The sequence below is a fragment of the Nerophis ophidion genome, linkage group LG26, assembly GCF_033978795.1.
Source record: "Nerophis ophidion isolate RoL-2023_Sa linkage group LG26, RoL_Noph_v1.0, whole genome shotgun sequence".
NCBI lineage: Eukaryota > Metazoa > Chordata > Actinopteri > Syngnathiformes > Syngnathidae > Nerophis > Nerophis ophidion.
Genome location: NC_084636.1, coordinates 16,416,022 through 16,438,526, shown reverse-complemented (window position 1 = coordinate 16,438,526; position 22,505 = coordinate 16,416,022). Strand labels below are relative to the sequence as shown.

Below are 22,505 nucleotides of genomic sequence, written 5' to 3'. Positions count from 1 at the left end.
ACACATATATACACACACACACACATATGTGTGTGTGTGTGTGAACACATTAACTGTGTGTGTGTGTGAACACATTAACAGAGGAGAGTCAATTGTGGCTTCTTTTTTGGGCTCCTGATTGGACAAATCCACCAACTCAGTGGCCTAGTGGTTGGAGTGTCCACTCTGAGATCGGTAGTTTGTGAGTTCAAACCCCGGCCGAGTCATACCAAAGACTATAAAAATGGGACCCATTACCTCCCTGCTTGACAATCAGCATCAAGGGTTGGAATTGGGGGTTAAATCACCAAAAATTATTCCCGGGCGCGGCTACCGCTGCTGCCCACTGCTCCCCTCACCTGCCGGGGGGTGATCAAGGGTGATGGGTCAAATGCAGAAAATATTTTCGCGACACCGACTGTGTGTGTGTGACAATCATTGGTACTTTAAATTTTAAATGCACATGACAGCCTGAGTGTGTTTTCATTTGGACACCGATTGTAGCTGAGATAGGCACCCCGCGACCCCAAAGGGAATAAGCAGTAGAAAATGGATGGATGGATGATTGTTCTGGTCCCACACCAGTGGTGTTTAGTGGATATTGATTGTATTGAGGTCTGTGGAGAAGAAATGTGTGCTTTTGAAACTATGTATGTTCCTCTGGACATGGCCTAATTGACAAATGATAAAACTGAGGATGTACAGTACAGGCCAAATGTTTGGACACACCTTCTCATTTCAAAGGGTTTTCTTTATTTCCATGACTATTTACCTTGTAGATCAGGGGTAGGGGATCTGTGGCACTTTTGATGACTGCATCTGGCTCTCATTTAAATCTTAGCTGACATTGCTTAACAGGATAAGTAATGAATACTTCTACTGGTAATCACCGTGTTAAAAATAACGTTAAAATATAAAACATTCTCATGCATTTTGATCCATCCATCCGTTTCTACCGCACCTGTTCAAAAAGCTGCAATAATGGTCATAAGTATTTTATTTATTATTGGTTAGCGTCAGAATAATAATGTTATTAAAAAGAATAAGAGACTTATTATATTCTAAAAATGTTAGTCTTATTTAAAAAATGCACGCATTTAGTTGTATTCAATGTTAAAAAATATTATATGGCTCTCACGGAAATACATTTTTAAATATTTGGCTTTTATGGCTCCCCCAGTCAAAAATATTACCGACCCCTGTTGTAGATTGTGAATTAAAACATCAAAACTATGACACCTCCATCCATCCATTTCCTACCACGTGTCCCTTATGGAGTCGCGGGGGGTGCTGGAGCCTATCTCAGCTGCATTCGGGCGGTAGGCGGGGTACACCCTGGACAAGTCACCACCTCATCACAGGGCCAACACAGATAGACAGACAACATTCACACTCACATTGACACACTAGGGCAAATTTAGTGTTGCCAATCAACCTATCCCCAGGTGCATGTCTTTGGAGGTGGGAGGAAGCCGGAGTACCAGGAGGGAACCCACGCAGTCGCGGGGAGAACATGTAAACTCCACACAGAAAGATCCTGAGTGCAGGACCTTCGTATTGTGAGGCAGACGCACTAACCCATTTCAGGGTTTCACTTCTTGAAGCTCATCCAGAGAATGCCAAGAGTGTGCAGAACAGTAATCAGAGCAAAGGGTGGCTATTTTGAAGAAACTACAATATAAAACATGTTTTCAGTTCTTTCACCTTGTTTTGTTAAGTACATAACTCCACATGTGTTCATTCATAGTTTTGATGCCTTCAGTGACAATCTACAATGTAAATAGTCATGAAAATAATCAATCAATCAATGTTTATTTATATAGCCCTACACCATAAGTGTCTCAAAGGGTTGCACAAGCCACAACGACATCCTCGGTTCAGAACCCACATAAGGGCAAGGAATAACTCACATCTCGGTGGGATGTCATTGAGATAGACAATGAGAAACCTTGGAGAGGACCGCAGAGGGGGTCTAGCATAATATTGTGAAAGTCCAGTCCATAGTGCATCTAACACAATAGTGAGCCAAAGTTCAATGTGTTTCCTTTATAAAGAAAACACTTTGAATGAGAAGGTGTGTCCAAACTTTTGGCCTGTACTGTATGTATGCATGAATGTTCAGACTGAAGTCACATCAGATATCCACATACGAAAAAGGCCTGGGTCATATTTGAATAAATCTGAATTGTACTGTTCTCGTTTACATTACATTTGGGGGAAAAAAAAATCAGAATTGATAAATGTCCGCCAGCTTCATGTCACTACGTTTATATGTCTTGGGCAGAAGTTACAAATATAAATCTGATACACATTGTATCCTTTTCTTACCTTTTAGATGTGCTCATATCAACAGGCTCGTCTCCTGTCTGCACCTCCACCTTGATAGTAGCCTTCACCTCCCCAGTTTTAAGGATGCTGGATGTCAGTTTAGCAGAATGCTCACTCTTCAGCTTGACACCCTCCATTTCAGACCCAACCAGGTCCAGGGGGCTTCCAGCAGCGTCCCCTTTCTCCAGCTTGACCCGTTTCACATCGATGTCTCCCGGGGACCCGGTAAGGCCAGCGCCATCCTTCTCCATGGCCCTCTTCTGGCTGCGCGTCTGACGCGCTGCCTCCTCTGACATGGCTGCTCTCAACCTGGAAGGATGGGAAACACATCAAAATGATGAGCCTAAACGTTTAATTACTGTAAGTAGCAAGTGTAAAAGCAGACAATAGCAGAATAATCATCAGACGAAAACACAACCTCAATATTTTGACTTTGAAAGTGCTACTCCTTCAATAATTATGTCTAAAATGCCGCCGCCAAGCACAAATGCCAACATTGGCCACGGCATCAAAGCATATCATAGCAAGCTGCTAATACAATGAAAAATATGACCCCGAGGGGCTGTGAGGATTATAAGACGACATCAGAGCAATCCGATTGGACGCTTCGTACACTCTGATGTTACATTGATGCAGTGACATCATCGCCGCATCAATGTTTTTCAATCCATGAGCTCAAAAAAGTGGGGGCGGGTGATCAACACATTCCACAGGAATCAAGTAACGTTAATATGCGATCATAATCGAAATTAAAATACTTAACACTTAATTAACAAAAGCCTGTGTCTCTCCAGTTTTGTCAATCTTGACTTGAAAACATGTTTTATAAGGCAATATTTTTAATACAAAATGTATTGGATTTATATAGTGGTTTTCTGGACGAATCTCTTTACAATTTATGACAAGTTTCTCCATTTGCCACAAGAAATGTCCTTCAAAATACTACATGCTGAAGGACCAGGAAAACAACCGGTTACTTTGTTGTCAAAAAAATAACATGCGGACAACCTTGGATAATAATGTTTTGAGCGGATAACTGAATATGATTGTAATATTTGCACTGTAATGTGTGTATAATACAAGCAGGTTAAAATCATGTGGCTAAAGTAGCCCATTGGTTCTCAAACTTTCTTCCAAAGCCAAGTACTTTTAACAAGAGAATATTATTTTTGGTAAAAATACAAAACAAAAAAAAACCTGTACATCTGCAGGGGACGGAAATTTGACCCGGCAAATATAAACAAAACAAAAAAAATCTATAGAAAACATAACAGCGGCCCAAAGCAATAATTGATAATAAAAAAAACAGGCAAACAGTAAAGCAGGGAAACATGCAAAACCGGCTTGTAGGGAAATAGCCTCTGTGTTTTTCCTGACCTAACGTTTTATATATATATATATATATATATATATATATATATATATATATATATATATATATATATATATATATATATATATATATATATATTTTTTTTTTTTTTTTTGGTTCGTTTAATAGTTAAAACCAATTTACATTATTGCAATCAGTTTCTAAAACATTGTCCTTTACAATTCTAAAAGCTTTTCTTTTTTTTTAAATGTACTACTCGGCTAGCATGTCAGCAGACTGGGATAGATCCTGCTGAAATCCTATGTATTGAATGAATACAGAAATGTTTTGAATCGGAAAAAATAGTTTTTGAATCGAAAATCGTGTTGAATCGAAAAAAATCGATTTATAATCTAATCGCGACCCCAAGTATCGATATTGAATCGAATCGTGGGACACCCAAAGATTCCTAATATATATATATATATATATATATATATATATATATATATATATATATATATATATATATATATATATATATATATATATATATATATATATTAGGGGTGTGTGAAAAAATCGATTCGAATACGTTGTGCGATTCAGAATCGATTCTCTTTTTTTTTTTTAAATCGATTTTTATTTATTTATTTATTTTTAATCAATCCAACAAACTGCTACACAGCAATACCATAACAATGCAATCCAATTCCAAAACCAAACCTGACCCAGCAATACATTCAGAACTGCAATAAACAGAGCAATTGAGAAGACACAAACACGACACAGAACAAACCAAAAGTAGTGAAACAAAGATGAATATTATCATCAACAGTATCAATATTAGTTATAATTTCTGCATAGCAGTGATTAAAAGTCCCTCAGACATTATCATTAGATGTTTTGTAAAAAATGTAAAAAAGAACGATAGTGTCACAGTGGCTTACACTTGCATCGCATCTCATAAGCTTGACAACACACTGTGTCCAATATTTTCACAAAGATAAAATAAGTCAGATTTTTGGTTTCGTTTAATAGTTAAAACAAATTTACATTATTGCAATCAGTTGATAAAACATTGTCCTTTACAATTATAAAAGCTTTTTTTTTTTAAATCTACTACTCTGCTTGTATGTCAGCAGACTAGGGTAGATCCTGCTGAAATCCTATGTATTGAATGAATACAGAATCGTAAGGATCTAGTTTTTGAATCGAGAATCGAAAAAAATCGATACATTATCGATTCGTGACCCCAAGAATCGATTTTGAATCGAATCGTGGGACACCCAAAGATGCGCAGCCCTAATATTATATATATATACACACACACACACACACACACACACACACACACACACACACACACACACACACACACACACACACACACACACACACACACACACACAGCTTTCTCAATGTATTTATTTTCGGGGTGCTAAAAAACATTTAATGAATCACGATTCCTAATCGGGGCAGCACAGTGGAAGAGGGGTTAGTGTGTCTGCCTCACAATACAAAGGTCCTGAGTAGTCCTGGGTTCAATCCCGGGCTCGGGATCTTTATGTGTGGAGTTTGCATGCCCTTCCCGTGACTGCGTGGGTTCCCTCCGGGTACTCCGGCTTCCTCCCACTTCCAGAGACATGCACCTGGGGATAGGTTGATTGGCAACACAAAATTGGCCCTAGTGTGTGAATGTTGTCTATCTATCTGTGTTGGCCCTGTGATGAGGTAGCGACTCGTCCAGGGTGTACACCGCCTTCCATCCGATTGTAGCTGTGATAGGCGCCCGCGGCCACCGCCACGCCAAAGGGAGTAAGCGGGAAAAAATGGATGGACGGACGATTCCTAATCAATTAACTATAAAATAAAAATCTATGTATTTTAATTTAATTTATTTTAAAGAAAAAAATATATAATGATGAGTTCATGGTGATGGTTGTTGTTTCTTCTTAACACCACGTCTCGCTCATTTACATCAAACCTAATCTAAAACTTCTGTACGGTTGATATCTTTGTGAAGTGGTAAAGTTACAACATCAGTTGGAATCAACTTATAATTTTATCCACTGTAGATTAGGGATGTAACGATAAACGTCCATCCATCCATCCATCCATTTTCTACCGCTTATTCCCTTTCGGGGTCGCGGGGGGCGCTGGCGCCTATCTCAGCTACAATCGGGCGGAAGGCAGGGTACACCCTGGACAAGTCGCCACCTCATCGCAGGGCCAACACAGATAGACAGACAACATTCACACTCACATTCGCACACTAGGGCCAATTTAGTGTTGCCAATCAACCTATCCCCAGGTGCATGTCTTTGGAAGTGGGAGGAAGCCGGAGTACCCGGAGGGAACCCACGCATTCACGGGGAGAACATGCAAACTCCACACAGAAAGATCCCGAGCCTGGATTTGAACCCAGGACTGCAGGAACTTCGTATTGTGAGGCAGACGCACTAACCCCTCTGCCACCGTGTAACGATAAACGTATTTAATGAAAACGGGCGTAAACCCTCTGATGGTTAGTTAGTTAGTATTACCGCTTTAATCAAAATTATTGTAAAACTGTAACTGCACTTTGATCAACTCCACTCTTCCAATCCAAACCTATATATAGACATTGCTGCCTGAGTAATTAAGCTATTCAAATGTGCACTTTGAACCAATAAGCTTAGGACAGAGAGGCCGTTCTATACTCAAGAGAAAACGAGACAGAGATGTGTATTTACAAACAGAGTAGGTCCATCAGAAATAATAAATGATAATAATAGATTTTATTTGTTACGCACTTTTCAATAAAAATGCATTTTGAAGTGCTACAGCACAAACCAATATTCAAAACAATAAGAGCTTAGTCATTAAAGATGAAATACTAAAACTAAAATACTATCTGTGAAGTAACACAAAACAGGCAAAGCAGTTTAGTTATTTAAAAAAAGAATGATTTAACGATAAATGATTCCAGAGTGAATCCAAGTACTTTTTGAGCAATTGACATTGCGACCGCGATATGAAATAAAATATTACTGATTTAAATTTTTTTTATTTTTTTTTTGGTGTGTCTTTCAGAACCCCACGAGCACCCCATTTAAAAACCAGAGGATGTGGTTATATTTGTGTTTAAATGTTGAGGTCGCAAAGGCAGATTTTGAACACAGAATAATATGTTTTTACAAGCACAGACATTATATTTTGAAAATGAGTTTTTTTGAGCGAATATAACTGTATTTTGTGCACAATAAAAGTGTTTGCTTGTTTCCTATCATCACATTAACGCTCAATAATTACCGCTGTCTGCAATCCAACTAATGCACGCTCTCAACCTCACCCTTCTGCACATTCAACTTTTTTTCCTACACTCGCTCTGATTTCAGCTCTGTGCTCACTAAAGTTTAGACACACACCTTATATGTGTGTCAAAAAGGCAACCAATCAAAGAACTGGACAAATGTATGTTCTGATTAGCTGATTGGTCTCCATTGAGATCGCTCTGAAAAACTATTTAACATGGCGGCGCTATATGGAGCGGAAAAAGCAGACTTTAAAATGTAAATACAGCTTTATTTATTGATGTAAATGTAAAGCTGGGGTGACTTAAAACTTTCAGGGTATATGTATGAATTAAATCATGGAATTCAAGCAAAGAAATCAAACAAAGCACCAATATGATTCAGTTTAAGAGACTGCTCAAACTAGAAGTTCACAAAGTACACAGTACAAGAATTATGATGAACATCGTGAACCCTTTTTTTAATTATTTTTTTATTGAGAGAAACATTTATGTATTTAATATTTGTTTGCTGACTAGTGGTATACTATCCCATCCATCCATTTCCACATGCTTATTTATATATTATTTATTTGTTCACTGTTTTGTTACAGAGAACAAGGAAATTGGATAAAATTGCTATTATATGAAAAGGGGTAGGATTAAGTAAGCTTTGCTTCTTTCGGCTTCTTTTTCGGACGTGCTCTAATGAAACAACTGGAAAAGTGAGATGAATTACATTGTATCGTATGCATGTTCGAAAACAACTGAAACCGAACTGTACTGAACAGTAGTTGTAAAAATGAGTTAAAATACGAGAACTCGGCAATCAGATTGTCAAACGACATCTGTGCTTTTTTACCTGTGTATCTAAAAGTGCTGAGACTATTGCTGTTGTGAGTCATTTCTTGCCTTAACTGAAACTATTCTAAAATATAGGAACATATTCAGTTATTTCAAATGGAATTCCACTTACTATTTACAAGTACAGTTGAAAATAGAAACATTTTCAACAGGATTTTTTTTTTTTTTTTTTTTAATATAAATAACGCTACATTGTAAAGCCATATTTAGAATAAATTAAAAATAATACTCTAGTCTTTTGCAGGAAACACTTATTTTAAAACACCCATCCATCCATTTTTAACCGCTTGTCCCTTTGAGGCAAGGGGGGGCTGGAGCCTATCTCAGCGGCAGTCGGGCGTAAAGCAGGGTACATACACCCTGGTCAAGTCGCCACCTCACTGCAAGGCCAACCCAGACAGACGACATTAGACTTAGACAAAGTCTAATGACTTACACTTAGACAAACTTTAGTGAATCACAAGGGAAATTGTTTCACACACATAGGACCATTTTGTGTGTTTAAAATAATAACTGAGTAGTAAGTGCTTTGTGGTGTTATTGTATGAATTCCAACAAGAAAGACTATGAAGTAGGGCTGGGCGATATATCGATATACACAGTATATCGCGGGTTTGTCTCTGTGCGATATAGAAAATTACTATATCGTGATATTCGAGTATACGTTCTCACGCAGTTGCTTTAGCTGCGGGCATTATACTACAGGCTCTTCTCGCTGCTTCCTGTCTCTCCTTTTCGCAGACAGCAAGCACACTTTCTTACATACGTCACATAATGTCACGTCATATGTCACATACGTATACGCCCTCGCGGAGCAGAGAGGTAGCGGCATTGGTAACGTTAGCTGTGATGCTAGTAGAGCCGTGCGAGTGGTAATACGAGAGAGAGAAGGTGTGAATGAAGGAAGAATTAATTCCCAAGAAAAACAGCAGGGTTCCATCGTCTAGCGGTGGTTTGGCTTCAAGTGAGAATATGTTGAACAGACAACCGTAATTTGTCAAGTTTGGTGCTAGAGAGTTGCTACAAGAAGTAGCATTAAAAGTCACCTGCAAAAGAATGAAGAGTGCTACTCCACATGTCAACATCTCTGTTCGGTGCCACAAGCCCACACCATCAAAATGCCGACGCAAATATTTCCAGATCAAAATCATATGAAAAAAAATAGTCAACAACAGAATTTAATAACGTCCGTAGTAACCTAACACATAGCGAAGGACGAACACCATTTGATTTCCTATTATGCAGCTCATTTTTACTTGACAGTTAAAATGTCTCTGACAATCTTGCACTTTCTGTTTTGGAAATGACATGAACATTTGTGCCACTGCTTCATAACTGTTTAATAAATACAGTTTTGGTAAATTGACTTAGTTGTGATTTCCCTCTCTGCATGAAAGTTTAAAATGAGCACATATTAATGCAGTATGAAGAAGAATGTTTTAATGTAGACTAGGGTTGTCCCGATCCGATATTTGGATCGGATCGGCCGCCGATATTTGCCAAAAAATGCGTATCGGCAAGGCATGGGAAAAATTCTGATCCAGATCCAGTTTTTAAAAAATAGATCTGGTCCGTGTTTTCCAACGCACCGATTTAAATAATACATTCCACTGCTCTGCTGCTCCCTACGCTCTGTTCCGCATTTTCTAGCAAACCTTCAATACATTCACAGGTCTGTGTTCTAACCGTTAAGACGGCAGTGTGAATTAAAAGTTATGGTAAAAATGTCAGCTGTGTGGGATTATTTTACCCTACGAAACGAAAAAGATGAAAAGGGTGGAGTGCAAAACATGCCACAATAAAGTCAAGCGTGGTGGTAAAGTGGTATGACATTTTATTGACTCTTGAGAGTGAGAGGCTTTTTAGCACTCATCAATGATGAACACAGGAGCAGGCTGACACCTGAGCATCTTGAAGTGCTCGTCTTTGTTAGAAAGAATCTCCCCATTATATAATTTTTTTCTATTTTGTGTTTATCCTTGAATACCAACCATTGTGTATTATTCAAACTACCCTAATTCAGCTGGCTAGTTGTTATCAAGAGTACTAAAACCCTTTTCAACATGAATCTGGCAACTAAGTAGGCTAAATAACTTTGAACTTTAATACATGCTCGGATAGGCCAGTATCGGTATCGGATCGAAGGTGCAAAATCATTTTCGGTATCGGATCGGAAGTGCAAAAACCTGGATCGGGACATCCCTAATGTAGACACATAGAATCATCATACTGCTGTGATTATATGTATCAAGTTTTAATTCAAGGCAAAGGCAAAATATCGAGATATATATCGTGTATCGCAATATGGCCTAAAAAATATCGAGATATTAAAAAAAGGCCATATCGCCCAGCTCTAATATGAAACCTTTTCTGTTTGGAACATCACTGTCTCCATTCTGAGGGTACCGGTACACAAATGTCAAACTACCTCATCAAGTGAGTTTGCAATGCTGATTGTTGTGTTATAAATTACATTTTATCTAAAAACAAACTAATCAAGGAATCAACATATAATAATTAATCTGAGCAAGTGTAAAAAAAAAAAAAGGGGGAAAAAAAGTAGAATGCGTTGTAGGGTGAGGTTGAGAGAGGGGGAAGAGAGGACATCCATCTGACTGCAGACAGCAGTATTTATTGAGCCTTAATATGGATAATAGCAAACAAACTTTTATTGTGCACAAAATACATTTATATTTGCTAAAAAAAAATGTGCTTGTTTTTTGCAAAACGTATTTTTCTGTCCTCAAAATCTGCCTTTGCAACCTCAACATTGGGACACAAATATAACACCATGAAATACCTATTAACATTTACTGATTTCAATGTAGATTTGCAATGCAAGACATTGTGAGCTTTGTGTAAAACACATTTTGCCTTTTAGACCCTCAATACAATATCTGGCTATTATGACATGTACTCACATAAAAAAAGGGATGTCTCAAGCTTTGTTAGAGTTAACAGCCAGCACACTCCAATGTAGCTTTCTCAATGTCATAGAAAACAAAAATTTTAAATGAACCCTTTGCAGACTATTTTGATTTAAAACCAAGTGACAAAACCATCATTCTGTCATCAAAACCTGACGATGGCTGTCTATCTCAGATGTGACATCATCACAGCTTTGAGTGACCCTTTCCTAAGTTGCCGTTGCAGACAGCTAACCGCTTCCATAAAAAACGGTCCAAACAAGTGTTGCTAATCCGGAGATGTACAGGAGTGAGGGTGGAGATCAGAAAAATGTCCCCAATAAGGTAGGAGACGTGTGTTGATTTCAAACAACATTCCTAAACATGCCTACTAAAAAGGACATTAATGTGTTGTTGATGCATTTTGTTTTAGGCTAAAAAAAATAGGTATATCATGCCAAATAGCAACATTTGTGATATTACTCTCAAAGTAATGTCAGGGTTTCCCAAATGCAATGGAGCATAGCACAGCGCCAGGGCAAAATTGAAGCCGCCACTTCTTAAAAAAAAGTGTTTTTTGTGTTTAAAATAAAATTTTAAAAACAATGTATTGTAGCCTTCAGACGCTATGTATACATTTTATTGCCAATCTTATACCAACAGCCAAATTCCACAGGTATTTCCTCCCGTGCAAACACTTTCATCTCCGTGCTTCACTAGAAACACAACACTTCTTTATTCTCGGTCAATCGCCTATCAGGCACAAATGGTTTTCGCGATCATGGCAACAATGAACATCAAGTCAAAAGGGCACATCCAACAACGAACAGACCACGGGGAAGACCCACGACACGTTGGAGAGACTATGTCTTCCAACTGCCCCGGGAAGAGCTGGACGAAGTAGCTAAGGAGAGGGAAGTCTTGCCTTCTCTGCCTACGCTGCTGTCCCCATTACCCGACTTTGGATCATCGGAAGAAGATATATTGATGGATGGATGGATACATACACGCGTATATAAACATATACACACACACGCGGATATAAACATATATACACACACGCGCACGTACAAAATCATACACACGGGTATATAAACATACACAAGCGTATACAAAAACACAAACATATAGACACATACGCATACACGTGTATACACACACACACACACACACACACACACACACACACACACACATATATATATATATATATATATATATATGTGTGTGTGTGTGTGTGTGTGTGTGTGTGTGTGTGGTGTGTGTGTGTGTGTGTGTGTGTAAGTATAAATATATACATTGGGGCAAAAAAGTATTTAGTCAGCCACCGATTGTGCAAGTTCTCCCATTTAAAATGAGGACAGAGGTCTGTAATTTTCATCATAGGAACACTTCAACTGTGAGGGACAGAAAGTGAAAAAAAACATCCAGGAATTCACATTGTAAGAATTTTAAAGAATTTATTTGTAAATTATGGTGGAAAATAAGTATTTGGTCAATTCAAACAAGGAAAATCCTTGCTCTCACAGATTGTTAAGTTCTTCTTTAAGAAGCTCTTATGTCCTCCACTCATTACCTGTATTAATGGTACTTGTTTGAACTCGTTATCTGTATAAAAGACACCTGTCCACAGCCTCAAACTGTCAGACTCCAAACTCCACTATGGCCAAGACCAAAGAGCTGTTGAAAGACACCAGGAAAATAATTGTCTCTCACAGTTGAAGTGTATCTATGATGAAAATTACAGACCCGTCATCATTTTAAGTGGGAGAACTTGCACAATCGGTGGCTGACTAAATACTTTTTTACCCGACTGTATATACACACACACACACACACAAACACACACACACACACACACACTCGTGTGTGTACATATACACACACACACACATATATATATATATACTGCATGTGTATATGTATTGTGTATATATATGTGTATGTATATATATATTATATATGTATGTATATACAGTATATATATTGTGTGTATATATAATATATATACACACATACATGCAACCCATATGTAATATATATATATATATATATATATATATATACACACACACACACATACCCACACACATATATATATATATATATATATATATATATATATATATAAAATACACATTATATGTAGACATACACAATATACATACATATATATATATATACACACACACACTTTATGTATATATACATAATATATATACAGTATAGACACACACACGTATATACACATGTACATACACAATCATACACATTTAAATACATATACAAATATATAAATATATTTATAGCCTATTAGAGCGAGTCTCAAACTGTGGTACGTGTACCACTAGTGGTATGCTAAAGAATCACTTAATGAAAATAGTATTTAATTTTCCTATATTTCAACTGTGTGTAATGTTACAGAGGCAAAACATTAAATATACCTCACTTAACCCTTGGCGTTCAAGACGAATTCAGTCGAGAGGGACACACACACGCACACTCACACTCACACACACGCGCACACACACACACACACACACACACAACCTCTGCCTTGAATTTCATAAGTACTTAGGCCTACTGCGCTACTGTATTTTAACACACATACACACAAATATATATATAGCTTATTAGAAATTCTCAAACTGGTACATGTACCACTAGGGGTACGCATCTATCTAGTGGTAAGCCAAAGAATCACTTGATTAAAGTATAGTGTTTTTGATTCATTGATTGATTGAAACTTTTATTAGTAGATTGCACAGTTTAGTGCATAATCCATACAATTGACCACTAAATGGTAACACTCGAATAAGTTTTTCAACTAGTTTTCCTATATTCAAACACTTTGTTACTGTTTGAACTATGTGTAACGTTACACTGGCCAAAAATATACTTGTCAAATAAAACATCTGCCTTGTTTTTAACAAATACTTGGGCCTGCTGCTCTACTGTATTTTAATGATGGTCAATTTGGTAATACTTGGAGAGTCAACTACTTTCTGAGGTGGTACTTGGTGAAAAAAGTTGAAAAACCACTGGCCTATTATTATTTGCGCAATATTTGCTAATGATGCACCAAAAATTTGGCTACCAATAAGACTTTGATCACCGAAAACAGCACAACTGAAACAGAATGTTGTAATGATGTAAACGAGACGCACACGATTGTCTGGAGCATAAGTCAGCATGTCTGCGATGTGGACGCAACTTAAACATATCCGATATATGCCCTCGGACAGCCATCTTCAAAATGTGCAAGTATTAAAAAGGACAGTGGCAGCTTTTAAGGTGCAAAAGTCCAGCCGGCGCAGCAGCACTTAATGTTTGGTGCAGCTCGATTTGGACATCGAGGGACAGAAGTAGAGTCCCTAAACACGAGTACATTCTATAATAAGACCATACAAAGTTGCTAGATTTGTTGCTAGTCGTTTTTAATAAAGAAAAAGTCCGACACTTCTTAACTAAGTATGTTGTACAATAAGCAGCAACAATTCCAAATAGAGCAAAATGATATAGTATAAAAAATATATGTTAATATTAATTAATAATCCATCCATCTATCTTTCGCTCAGTCAAGTTGTGGGAACAGCAGCCGAAGCAGAGCGGCCCAGACTTCCCTCTCACCGGCTACTTTGTCCAGTTCTTCCCGGGGGATCCCAGGCCAGCTGCTGGGAGACATAGTCTCTTCACTGTGTGCTGGGTCTTCCCCCTGGTCTCCTACCGGTTGGACATGCCCTAAACACCTCCCCAGGGAGGCGTTTGGAGGTTATTCTGACCAGATGCCCGTACAACCTCATCCGGCTCCTCGATGTGGAGGAGTAGCGCCTTTACTCCGAGCTCTTACCGAATGACAGAGTTTATTGGAAAGCCCCGCCACCCGGCGGAGGAAACTCATTTGGGCCCAAACCCAAAACTCATGACCATAGGTGAGGATAGGGACGTAGATCGACCGGTAAATTGAGAGCTTTGCCTTCTGGCTTAGATTCTTTTTTACAACGACAGACTAATACAGGGTGCGCAACACTGCACCGATTCGCCTGTCGATCTCACGACCCACTATTCCCTCACTCATGAACAAGACTCCGAGGTACTTGAACTTTTCCACTTGGGCCGGGATCTCCCCCGACCCGTAGATGGATCTCCACCCTATTACGGGCGAGAGCCATGGACTCGGACTAATTAATAATTACACATCCATCCCTTTTCTACCGCTTATTCCCTTCAGAGCCGCGGGGGGTGCTGGAGCCTATTTCAGCTACAATTGGGCGGAAGGTGGTGTACACCCTGGACAAGTTGCTACCTCGTCACAGGGCCAACACAGATGGACAGACAACATTGTGAAGTGAATGATATTTATATAGCGCATTTTCTCTAGTGACTCAAAGCGCTTTACATAGTGAAACCCAATATCTAAGTTACATTTAAACCAGTGTGGGCACTGGGAGCAGGTGGGTAAAGTATCTTGCCCAAGGACACAACGGCAGTGACTAGGTTGGCGGAAGCGGGAATCGAACCTGCAACCCTCAAGTTGCTGGAACGGCCGCTCTACCAACTGAGCTATACCGCCCTACATTCACATTCACACACTAGGGCCGATTTGGTGTTGCCAATCAACCTATCCCCGGATGCATGTCTTTGGAGGTGGGAGGAAGCCTGAGTACCCGGAGGGAACCCACGCAGTCACGGGGAGAACATGCAGACTCCACACAGAAAGATCCCAAGCGCAGGATTGAACCCAGGACCTTCATATTGTGAGGCAGACGCACTAACCCCTCTCCCATAATAACACACATTTGTTGTTAGATGTTTGTTTTGGGGGTTTTTTGCAATTTTTTTTAAAGAAAATCTTCCATCCATCCATCTATTTTCTATCACTTGTCCCTTTTGTCATTGTGATCACACCCTCACCTCTCCCCATAACCACACCCCCTTTGCCCCAGATATCTTGGTAATCAGGGCAACGCCTGAATGTGCTTACTTGCAGGCATTCTTACATCCATCCATTTCCTACCGCTTGTCCCTCTCGGGGGTGACCGGAGCCTATCCCAGCTGCATTTGCACGGAAGGCGGCATACACCTTGGCCAAGTCATGGAGCCAATCAATGAACACCAAATGTGAGGAAAAAATATATATATAGCCAACTATTAAGAAAGAAGGCTTGAATACGGTCACTTGGCCTGCTGAGAGGCCTTGTGGTTACTATTGTGTCCGCCCTGAGATCGGTAGGTAGTGAGTTCAAAACCCAGCCAAGTCATAGCAAAGACTTTAAAAATGGAACCCGTTACCTCCCTGCCTGGCACTCAGCATCAAGGATTGGAATTAGGGGTTAAATCACCAAAAGTATTTCCGAGCACGGCCACCGCTGCTGCTCACTGATCCCCTCACCTCCCAGGGAGTGGAACAAGGGGAAGGGTCAAATGCAGAGGGAAATTTCACTTCACCTAGCGTGTGTGTAACTATCAATGGTACTTTAACTCTGACACAAAACGGTAAATGGTTACTTAAAAGTTCTGATTGTTTTAGTCCATCATGTACATTAGTTTTTGAACTCGATTACTCCAACCGAATCCTTCATAACAGTTTCTGGTGTGTGTGTTGGGTGCATGGAGTGTCCTCCTGTACTATTAGACAAAGGAAACACATTTACTGACCTTTCCTTGGAAACAAAAAGGTGCCAACAACATTCAGAGAATATATTGAATGATTTGACATACAAAAACAAGAACACTGTGGGGTTTCAATGTACAACATGATCGTAAACCTTTTGGATGATGCAGTGTGTCAGAACTCTGGCACACTGAACAGCTGCAGGTCAACACACTCTGCTGGTCCCACAGGGGAGAGGAGATGCCATCCTGATCTATCAGTTAATGCGCTGGGTATACTGCCTGCTGCTAAGCAACAACTTGGGTAAACGGAATGTTGCATGCATTTAGTTGCGTGCGCATGCACGCACACACAACGTGGATGTTGTTGGTTGCATCAGTAAAGTAGTTATTCTCAGGAGGTTGTTTTCTATCCTGTTCCTTGGTTTCAAAACATACCCTGGAGGCTCAGAGTATAATATGAGGTCATTCACAACCTCTGGCATATAGGAAACTTGCAACATCTCCATCATCCACTTTTTACATATACACCTTAACCGTAGACATGTCCCAATTTTTTTTATGCCATATATCAAATGCAGTACAACAGTGTAACAGTAAAAGTGTGTCCTTGGGCAAGACACTTCACCCTTGCCCCTGATGGGTCGTAGTTAGGGCCTTGCATGGCAGCTCCCACCATCAGTGTGTGAATGTGTGTGTGAATGGATAAATGTGGAAATAGTGTCAAATAGGGCTGGGCGATATGGCGTTTTTTTTAATATCTCAATATTCTTAGGCCATATCGCGATACACGATATATTATCGCAATATTTTGCCTTAGCCTTGAATGAACACTTGATGCATATAATCACAGCAATATGGTGATTTTATGTGTCTACATTGAAACATTCTTCATCATACTGCATTAATATATGCTCATTTTAAACGTTCATGCAGAGAAGGAATTCAAAACTAAGTCAATTGACCAAAACTGTATTTAATAAACCGTTATTAAGCAGTGGCACAAACAGTCATTCCAAAACAGAAAGTGCAAGATTGTCAGAGACATTTTAAAACAAACTATCAGTGCACTTTTGTGCATGATGTCACGAAGATGACATATCAAAACAACACTAAATTAAAGTGCACTTTTTGTACAGAACGCCGCTACAATAGTTTAAAACAAACAAAATGCAATTTTGTGCATGATGTCACATAAGATATTTCCATAAGTGTCAAATAAAAACAAGCTGCATAATAGGACATCAAAGTGTATGTCCTTTGCTATGTGGTAGGTTACTGCGGACATTATCTCCTTTTGTTGTTGACTGTTTTTTTCATACGGTGTTGTTCTGGAAATATTTGCCTCTGCATTTTGATGGTGTTGGCATGTGGCACCGAATGGAGATGTTGATATGCGGAGTAAGCACTATTCATTCTCGAGCAGGTGACTTTTCAAATAATGCTACATATTGGCAGCAATGCTACTTTTGGTAGCAACACTTGTGCACAAACTTGAGAAATTAAAGTTGCCTATTCGACATATTCCCGCTTGAAGCCGAACCACCGCCAGACGATGGACCCCTGCTGTTTTTCTTGGGAATTAATTCTTCCTTCATTTGTTACCAGATTTGCGCCTTCTTTCTCTCGTAATACCACTCGCACAGCTTCGCTAGCATCACAGCTAACATTACCCAGTCTGCTACCTCTATGCTCCGCGAGGACGTATACGTATGTGACGTTTGACGTGACAGTATGTGAAGTGTGTAAGAAGGTGCGCTTATAGTCTGTGAGAAGGAGAGACAAGAAGGAGTGGGAAACGCATTTAGTGTAATGCCCGCAGCTAAAAGCAACTGCGTGAGAACGTATACTCGAATATCATGATATAGTCATTTTTTATATCGCACAAAGACAAACCCGCGACATATCGCGGATATTGATACATCGCCCAGCCCTAGTGTCAAAGCGCTTTGAATACCTTGAAGGTAGAAAAGCGCGATACAAGTATAACCCATATTTACTAGGGGTATAACGGTACACAAACATTTCGGTTCGGTATGTACCTCGGTTTAGAGGTTACGGTTCGGTTCATTTCCGGTACAGAAAGAAAACTACAAAATATAAATTTTTTGGTTATTTATTTACGAAATTTGTAAACAATAGCATAACATACATATACACACAGGGTCCATTGCCAGGGTTAATGTGGTCAACATATATAAAAAAAATTAAATAAGATAAGGCTCAGAATATTTTTTTAACAAAACCTTTCTACATATAAAGTGCTTTTTTTGATTGATTGTTTTAGACTTTTATTAGTATATTGCACAGTACATATTTCCACTAAATGGTAACACCCCAATAAGTTTTTCTAAGTTTTTAATCAACATTAAACTGCCTCCAGTTGTTGCTCAGAAGAAATAAAATGACAAAACTTTTATTCTACATATAAAAAGTGCAACATTAAACAGTTTCAAGTCAACTCAGCCTCAGATTAACTTTTCTTCCCACCCAGTCTGGCTAACTTGGTAAGAGGATAAATGGGATTATTGTTCTTCCACCATAGAAGTGGGTCAAAATCTAGTTTTAATGCAATACAACAACCCCCCGCGACCCCGAATGGGACAAGCGGTAGGAAATGGATGGATGGTCTTAAATGTGCTGCTATAAAAAACATTTGTTATTGCTTTAGCCCTGCCTGCCTGGCCGAGGAGAAGTTGCTTGAATGCGGTGTTTGCACCACGCTCCTCTTTCTCTTCCTTAAAGCGAGGTTGATGCCACTTCAAAGGGGTTAGCATGTTTGACGTGTTGGCAGAAGCATACCCAACTGCTGCTGAACAATGTCGGCAAACCTCCGTCCTCCATTGTTGTATCGCACTGCGAAGCCAAAGTGTTCCCAAAGGGGAGATGTTAACGAGGCAGGAGGGTCTTCCAGCTCTGGCTTTTGCATGTTGTCCTAGCCCGGTCGCTGCTAGCCTGCCATGTTGGTGTGCCTCGCTCTGCATTGTTTTTACAACCTGCGGTGCGCTACCAAATATGTCCGTGTGGAAACTCGTTCGGTACTCCTCAGAACCGAAACCCCCGTACCGAAACGGTTCACTACAAATACACGTACCGTTACACCCCTAATATTTACTATTTCAAAGGAAACTGTACTTAGGGGGGAATATTGTCTATCATTCACAATCCTTATGCAAGACAAGCACGTTTTTCTTTTTTTTTTTTTTACATTGTAACTCGTAAATATACACTATCAAAAGTCGTCCAACAATGGAGCTAAGAGGATTCGCTCTATTCCGCCTATGAAAGCGCTATAGAAAAACCTCCAAAAGCCTCCATCATTGTTTTATATACACACTAAGTATAAATGTAATGTAGTACATTTATGTATTTTTCACATTTTAGGCATACGGCGGCACAGACGCATCACATTGTTCACTTTTCCCTTCAACAACAACAATCAATCAATCAATCAATGTTTATTTATATAGCCCCAAATCACAAATGTCTCAAAGGACTGCACAAATCATTACGACTACAACATCCTCGGAAGAACCCACAAAAGAACCCACAACACTACTATTCATGGCAGACTGGGTTAGAGACAACAAAGACTACTTTGGGACAAATGATGGTGCTGAACCTTAATTTTTGAGCCTGAATATACAGATAATGATCTCCAAGTTTTAGAAGCTGAGTGCTAAGCAAATCCAGCTTTAATGAAACACTAAGTATTAGGAGTGTGGTAAAAAAAAAACAATTCGAATTTGAATCGTGATTCGCACGTTGTGCAATTCAGAATCGATTTTCATTTTTAAAAAATTGATTTTTTATTTTAATTTTTTTTATCAATTCAACAAAACAATACACAGCAATACCATAACAAAGCAATCCAATTAAAAAAAAAAAAAACCTGACCCAGCAACACTCAGAACTGCAATAAACAGAGCAATTGAGGAAACACAAACCAAAAGTGAAACAAAAATGAATATTATCAACAACAGTATCAATATTAGTTATAATTTCAGCATAGCAGTGATTAAAAATCCCTCATTGACATTATCATTTATAAAAAATAATTTAAAAAAAAGAACAATAATGTCACAGTGGTTTCACTTGCGTCGCATCTCATAAGCTTGACAACACACTGTGTCCAATGTCTTCACAAAGACAAAATAAGTCATATTTTTGGTTTGTTTAATAGGTAAAACAAATGTACATTATTGCAATCAGTTGATAAAACATTGTCCTTTACATTTATAAAAGCTTTTTTTTTTTTTTTTTAAATCTACTACTCCGTAGCATGTCAGCAGACTGGGGTAGATCCTGCAAATATCCTATGTATTGAATGAATACAGAATTGTTTTGAATCGAGAATCGCGTTAAACCGGAAAAAAATCTATCTATAATCGAATCGCGACCCCAAGAATCGGTAGTGAATCGAATCGTGGAACACCCAAAGATTCGCAGCCCTATTAGGTATCATGCAGCAGTTTTGCTAAGTGCTGAACAAGAAATACAAACTTTGAATATAATAAAAAAACCATTGACTGTACAATGTCTGCTCTTACTGGGATGTTCATATAGTTCCATGATTGGATATTCTTATATTTCCATTTAGATGAAAATGTATCTTATTCCTCAAGCAGCAGAAAAAAAAAGGTGCCGCAAACAAGCATCTTTTTGTGTCTTTCTCACCATCTGGGATGTCAAACTTGACCAACTTCTTGGTTTACGGCCACAATCTTCAGGTGAGCGGTATGGTTTATAATCTAAAATTTACTTTCACAAACTCATAGGCAATGCAGAAGCTCAGTATGTCAATACTGTAGCTGCTAGGGGTGTAACGACTGTTCGGTAAATTGATTCATATTCCTAAATTTCAAGTATAACGATCTGTGCTCAGCAACTGGACCTTGAAGAAGATAGGTATAGATCCAACATCGTTTTAAAAGGCAATATATGACTACATGCGCTCTGAATACATGCTGCTGATTGGCTGTTCCCGCTATATATGTAATCAATCAGATGGTTGTGTGGGTGGGGCAATGTTGGGTGCTGAGACAGAGGCAGAAGAAGCAAAGCAGCTTGTTAAGACTTTAGCTTAGAAACTCGTTCAGTACACCCCTGTACCGAAACGGTTCAATACAAATACACGTACCGTTACACTCTTAGGAATTAGAATGCATAACGAATGAAAAACATGTGTGCTTGTCTTACATAGGGATTGTGAATGACAGGTAAAACAAAAAATAAAAAAGTGCAGTTCCCCTTACTAACCTTAGAGTCATACTTTAATAGCAACACCGTTCAAGTGTTTACCCATTGACTGAAAAAAAACAGAATGATGAAACTTATAACTTCTACTTGTACAGTATAGCTGACTGACGAATAGGTGGCAGTGCTATTGCTCCTATGGATTCTTCATCACTCCAAGCAACATTTGTGAGTTTTATAATGTAACTAAAGCTATCCATTCTTACTAAAACCTTCCCAACTGTGATGTCTGTAGGATTGTTTTATGCATATATACGTGCTATCATGATGCAATCAAGGTAGCATCCGTAGCATTAGCTAACAAGCTAACATGTTTACGAGTGTCTGTGTAAGTATTACCTCACAATGGCGTTCTTTTTGTATTGTTTGTTTCACAAATTCCTCAGTAAATTCACCAAAACATCATCGTGGAGTGATTGAGTCTGTTTAGCAGATTGGAAAGCTAGCTTTCGCAGCTGGTGGGTCCATGACGATGACTTGTTTTGTTTGATTATCCGTTTTACTGCCGCTTTACAGACACACCGTCTGGAAACAATTAAGGTATGTAAATAAACCTTTACAAAATTAGTCCCATCCATCCATTTTCTACCGCTTGTCCCTTACGGGGTCGCGGGGGAGTCCTGGAGCTTATCTGTGTAAATACACTAACTTATTTCACAACGTATATGTCTGCCGCTTATAGTGCTCTCTATAGTCCGGAAAATACGGATCGTGATCGACATTCACACAGGCACATTTCTAAACATGGGTAATTTTCCACAAGCATTGCAAACAAATGCCCCCAAACGCAGCACTGTCTCTGCCCCCTGCCCAAAACAATGGCAAAAAAGCTTTACAACATGTGATCTTGCTCCTGTCGACTGCACTAGAGTGAGGAAAGCGAGAATTACAAAACAGAAACGATGGTGTTAAGGACAGTGTAATGGATGGGGAAAAAAAAAAAGGTGATAGTGGCGACACAGGAGAGAAGTCA

At 39.0% G+C, this 22,505-nt stretch overlaps 1 protein-coding gene across 1 annotated transcript in view; it reads right to left on the bottom strand.

The window, feature by feature from the left end:
* Positions 1 to 22,505, bottom strand: part of gatad2ab (GATA zinc finger domain containing 2Ab) — a 91,610-nt gene that overhangs the window by 21,896 nt on the left and 47,209 nt on the right. The window contains exon 3 of the mRNA XM_061888855.1: positions 2,308 to 2,616. Within this exon, the coding sequence (XP_061744839.1) occupies positions 2,308 to 2,616 (309 nt within the window). The remainder of the gene's footprint in view (positions 1 to 2,307; positions 2,617 to 22,505) is intronic.